The sequence below is a fragment of the Chiloscyllium plagiosum genome, unplaced genomic scaffold (assembly GCF_004010195.1).
Source record: "Chiloscyllium plagiosum isolate BGI_BamShark_2017 unplaced genomic scaffold, ASM401019v2 scaf_9233, whole genome shotgun sequence".
NCBI classification, from domain to species: domain Eukaryota; kingdom Metazoa; phylum Chordata; class Chondrichthyes; order Orectolobiformes; family Hemiscylliidae; genus Chiloscyllium; species Chiloscyllium plagiosum.
This window is the reverse complement of record NW_025206781.1, coordinates 1-5912: the sequence shown is the minus strand read 5'-3', so window position 1 is coordinate 5912 and position 5912 is coordinate 1. Positions and strand designations below refer to the sequence as shown.

The 5912-nt window shown below is 43.4% G+C and overlaps 1 protein-coding gene across 1 annotated transcript; it reads left to right on the top strand.

The window, feature by feature from the left end:
- The first annotated feature begins 171 nt into the window (after window positions 1-171).
- On the top strand, window positions 172-5489 carry LOC122546538 (CD276 antigen-like). Its single transcript, XM_043685229.1, has 2 exons — window positions 172-365; window positions 3361-5489. The coding sequence occupies exons 1-2, from the start codon at window positions 305-307 to the stop codon at window positions 3720-3722; spliced, it is 423 nt and encodes a 140-aa protein (XP_043541164.1). The 5' UTR covers window positions 172-304; the 3' UTR covers window positions 3723-5489.
- The last annotated feature ends 423 nt before the right edge of the window (window positions 5490-5912 follow it).

The following is a 5912-nucleotide window of genomic DNA, read 5'->3' as shown; positions in this document are numbered from 1 at the left end:
CACAAGTTCAATCTAAGCTTTCAAGAAGGAATTGGATTGGAAAAGGAAGCATCTGCAGGACTATGGGGAGAAGGCCACGGAACGACACCAGGCACATTGCTCCTGCAGAGAGCTAGCACAGACTGGATGGGCTGGATGGCCTCCTCCAGAGCTATAATCATTCATTTTCAAGGTTCGCATATGTAAAATGAACTCTTGGGAAAGTTTCTATTGATTAATGTTCGTCAACCCATTTAATTATTATCATTCTTTATTCCCATACTTTGCATTTCTTTCTCAAAGGGGTTTATGAGCAAAGTGAACAATGCTGCGAAAGATCTCTCAATTCAGCTTTTTTGTTCTGTGGGGACGACTGGCATTAAGTGGTAAGTCATCAATATCTTAATTTCAAGGAATATGATGTGATTTTTTTTCAGTGTTTACGCGCAGCTGGTATGAACTCAACCAGAGAAATCACCTCTTGTGCATTACAGACCCAGAGACTTGTGCATTGGTCTACTTCACAGCTTGTTTCTACTGGGACAGGTCACAGATGCAGTAGATTGAGGGCTGTCACTCTGTCCAAAAGACTTGCCTCCTCTTGCTAGTGTATCAGAAGGCCTTTCACTACATTGTGACTACCCCCTTCCAGAGCTACCTAGTTTCGAAGAGGGCATTGATCGGACCCTCCCTGTGCCTCAAATATATGTAAATATTAGTATTGTATGTGTAAGAGAGGTCTTTGGTTTTATGGCTAGAGACAAAGTCCAATGTTTTGGTTATTTACTTAATATGCAACATATAGAACTGAACTGCTTTTGTGACAAGGAATACAGTATATTCAAAGAGAATTTTTATGAATGCACTATATTCTTGAAATAAATGTTTGTCCTGGAGTTTCTGGCTCAGACAGAACATAGAACATTACAGCACAGTACAGACCCTTCAGCCCTCAATATTGTGCTGACCTGTGAAACCCATCTAACCTACACTATTCCATTCTCGTCCATATGTCTATCCAATGACCATTTAAACACCCTTAAAGTTGGTGAGTCTACTGCGGTTGTAGGGAAGCCATTACATTGCCCCTACTACTCTCTGAGTAACAAAGCTACCTCTGACATCTGTCCTATATCTACCACCCTTCAATTTAAAGCAGTGTCCCCTTGTGCTAACCATCACGATCCGAGAATAAAGGCTCTCACTGTCCACCCTATCTAACCCTGTGATTATCTTATATGTCTCAATTAAATCACCTCTCAATCGTCTTCTGTCTAACGAAAACAGCCTCAAGTTCTTCAGCCTTTCCTCGTAAGACCTTCCCTCCATACCAGGCAACATCCTAGTAAATCTCCTCTGAACCCTTTCTAAGGCTTCCACATCCTTCCTGCAATGCGGTGACCAGAACTGGAAGCAATACTTCAAGTGCAGCTGCACCGGAGTTTTGTACAGCTACAGCATGACCTCATGGTTCTGAAACTCAATCCCTTTACCCATAACAGCTAACATACCTGTATGCCTTCTTAACAACCATATCAGGAGAAAGTGAGGACTGCAGATGCTGGAGATCAGAGCTGAAAATGTGTTGCTGGAAAAGCGCAGCAGGTCAGGCTTATGCCCGAAACGTCGATTCTCCTGTTCCTTGGATGCTGCCTGACCTGCGCTTTTCCAGCAACACACTTTCAGCTAACAACCCTATCAACCTGGGTCGCAACTTTTAGGGCTCTATGTACCTGGACACTGAGATCTCTCTGCTCATCTACACTACAAAGGATCTTACCATTAGCCAAGTACTCTGCATTCCTGTTATTCCTTCCAAAGTGAATCATCTCACACTTTTCCGCATTAAACTCCATTTGCCACCTCTCAGCCCAGCTGTATAGCTTATCTGTGTAGATGTAGGGACTCGACTCATTGCATCATAAGACCCCAGTACCTTCTGTACTATAGACATGCTCTAATTCAATCTGCAGGTAGTGGATTGTAACTTACTGGGAACATTGATTAAAACTCTTTTTTTGGCCAACAATGCTCCATGGTCTGCACCTGACAAATAGTAAGAACTAAAGCATGAATATTTATGGATTAGAACATCCTTTCTTAGATTAGAAATTTAAGTCAACTCATGCTAGTAATGACTCAAAGCACATTTCTCCTCTTTGATCTGACTCATTGTTTCCAATTATTCCTTCCACCCTGATTGACCTGAGTTTATCTTTTCAAAACGTGTGGTGCTGGAAAAGCACAGCTGGGCAGGCGGCATCCGAGGAGCAGGAGAGTCGACGTTTTGAGCATAAGCACGTTCCTGATGAAGAGCTTATGCTTCAAACTTCAACTCTCCTGCTCCTCAGATGCTGCCTGACCTGCTGTGCTTTTCCAGCACCCCAGTCTCGACTCTGATCTCCAGCATCTGCAGTCCTCACTTTCTCCTAAATTTATCTTTGTCATGATTCCCCATTAATTGACTTGAGCTGGTCCCTATCGAGAGGGCGTCCCGCTTCTGAGAGCTGTCAGCCAGCAGCTCAGGCGACTCCTGAAAAAATAAGTTAGGAATCCTTTCAGGTCTCTATTTAACTGACCCTCTGAAAAGCATCCCTCCCAGATCCACTCCCCCACAGGCAGCTTTGAACCCTGGTTCACCCACCTAACCTGCCTAACTCTGGATATTACAGGCAATCCATCTAACCTGCACATCTTTGGAAGAAACTGGAGCACCCAGAGGAAACCCACACAGACACAGGGAGAACATGCAAACTCGACACAGGCAATTGCCCAAGGCTGGAATCAAACCCAAGTCCCTGATGCCATGAGGCCACAGTGCTAACCACTGTGCCACCATGCCACCCCTCAGCAGCAGAGTCAGTTTTATCTTTTAAACATGTGAATGTGTATTCAGCAAAGCTCCCCACAACCCCCCAATGCAATTGAAGGAGACCATCAATAGTTTACAACTCTGTGGTTGAGTAATCTCTATTAGTACTGTTTGTATTTGTGCACATGCAGTTTGTTTTGAAGTGGGGGTTGGTTAGAGTTGGTAAACTCTGCAGGGGGTGATACTTTGGATAAATCCAGGAATTGTGGTGAGGACTTGCAGATAGCAGAGCTGGGAGGCCAGGGTCAACAAGATGAAAGGGGTGTTTACTGCTTTGTTAAGCACAGCATGTCGAAACAGGTGAGACCTCAGCTAGCTCCACAGCTCACGATAAAAATCTTAGTGGTAACTGAAGGGAGTCCTTAAATACCAACCTTGGCCCATGAGTTTACTGCCCATACGATACCTCTCCTGTAAATGCAGGGCGTTTTATTACCAATGCTGCTGAGCGTTTTCCGGTTCTCTATCAGATTTGCCAACATTTTGTTCATCCTCTCTTTTATTTACAGAAAGATTCAAAGTCCTAACGCCTAAAGAGCACGTAGTAGCTATCCTTAACCAAGCTGTGGTGCTGGAATGCAGTTTCACTGTGTCTGAAGAGTTACCTTTGGGAAACGTGGTTATCACCTGGCAGCGTGATGAGAACAGGGAGGTTGTCCATAGTTACTATTATGGGAAAGACCAGCTGAGCAAGCAGAATCCTCATTACTCCGGCAAAACGAGTTTATTCCCGGAAGAGTTTAAAAATGGAAATGCTTCCCTGAGACTAGAAGGAGTAAACCCAGAGCACAGTGGGGAGTACCTGTGTTATGTTGGCAATGCACGTAAAGGAGATAACGGAACAATTACTGTTGTTCTTGCAGGTAAATAGAGATAACATGTTTCTTTTCTTCTCACATCTTACTTGAAAGTACTGTTTCATGTAGGGGGTGGCACAGTGGCTCGGTGGTCAGCATTACTGCCTCACTGTGCCATGGACCCAGGTTCACTTTCATCCTCAGGCGATGTCTATGTAAAATTTGCACATCTCCTCTGTGTCTGTTTGTTTCCTCTGGGCACTCTGGTTTCCTCCCACAGTCCAAAGATGCGCAGGTAAGTTGGATTGGCCATGCTAAATTACCTGTAGAGACCAGGTATGTGCAGGCTAGTTGGATTAGCCATGGGAAATGCAGAGTTAAGAGATAGGGTGAGGGTCAGGGTCTGGATTGGATACTCTTCGGAGGGTCAGTGCAGACCTGATGGGCCCAAAAGCCACTTTCTATGCTTTGGAGTTTGTGTCACCAGCAAACCATCCTCCTTGTTTACAAATTACAAATTAGTAACAGGCCATTGTAGTGCAATCCAATCTCACTTCAATATTTTCTAATCAGTCTATTTCAAGATGTTCTGACACACCTCACGATGACACTTGAACTTAGGCCATCCGGCTCAGAGGTTGGGACACTCCCACTGCACCATAAGAGCCCTTGTAATTTTGCTTTATTGTCCAAACAAAAGTTCATTTCAGGTTCATCGCTCGTCCATTCAAACATTTTGTATAATATAAAGTAATGTTAAAATTGAAGCTCGAGGTATAGAGAACGAGAGAACTTTAATTAAACTATTTTAAAACTACTCCAATGCATTCAAATAAGCAACCAAGTGAGCCCCACCCTGAGTACACATCCTCATCCTGATCCTGTTAAAAGTTCTTTTAGAGAAGGGAGTGAACAAATAAGTTCAGAAATTGATTTGTTCAGCATTTGAGGGACTGTAGAGGTTTCCATGAATACTTCCAAAAGTAATACAAAGCATGATTCTCATTGTTCACAACAATTTTTACTTTTATCAAAATAATTCAAGATCAGATCAAGCAATATCTCCCCATCAAATAGTGTTAGCAGGTTCTATAACTCTCTGGCCCATTATTTTATATTTACCTAAGACTGGGCAAATCATTGATTACAAAAGTTGGCAAGTTATGTTACAGCTGCATAACACTTTAGTTATGCCACATTTGGAATATTGCATGCAGTGCTACTCACACACTCCTGAAGGACATGGATGTTTTGAAAAAAGGCACAGAAAAGGTTTACCAGGATATTGCCTGGTTTGGGCGTTTTTTGTTATGAGGAGAGGTTGGATAAACTTGGATTGTTTTCACTGGAAAGACAGAGGCTGAGGGACAACTTGATAGAGGTCTCCAATGTTATGAGAGACATAGATAAGGCTGCATAGCTTGGAATGGAGTGCCAGTGGAGATGGTGGAAACAGGCACGTTAGCAACATGTGAGGAGTATTTTGGTAGACACGTGAATGGGAGGTGAACAGAGGGATAGAAACCAAGTATAGGCAATAAATAGCGGGTCTAAATAAAGATTGGGAATTAGTGTAGGCTTGGTGGATCGAAGAGCCTGTTCCTGTGCTGTACTGTACTTTGTATCTAAAAATACTCTCAGTTACAGAAATACAGGAAGCATGCCTCTTGGTTACCACATCTGTGTACATTCAGCAGAGATTTCAGATGCAAGCATGGCTAATATGAACTACAACTCGTAGAATCCCAATGGTGCAGATAGAAGTCATTCGACCCACTGAGTCTGCACCAACCCTCTGAAGAGCATCCCACCCAGGCCCATTACTGTGTTTTTCCCATGACTAACCCACCTAGCTTGGGTTAGCTGACATGGGGAGAATGTGCAAACTCCATACAGCTAGACACAGCTGGAATCAAACTTGAATCCCTGGCACTGTGAGGCAGCAGTACGAACTGCTGAAGATGGTTTATCTACCTAAGGTTTTTCATGATCATTTCTCCTACCTTTCACCTGAGCCAAAAGCTGTGTGCTTGTTACACAACACACAAAGAATGTTGCTTCATCTTGGAACCAAATCTACAGTCCTCGAGTTGGGTGAGGATTTGACTGCCAGGGACCGTGAAGGTAACTTACTTAGTTCATCCAGACCTTGCTCAGAATAAACCCATCAGGATTCCTGCCAGAATAAGGGGAAATGATACACACTGAATGAGTAACGTTTGTAGTGGTTTTACCCTATCTCACCATTGAGGTATGGTGTATGC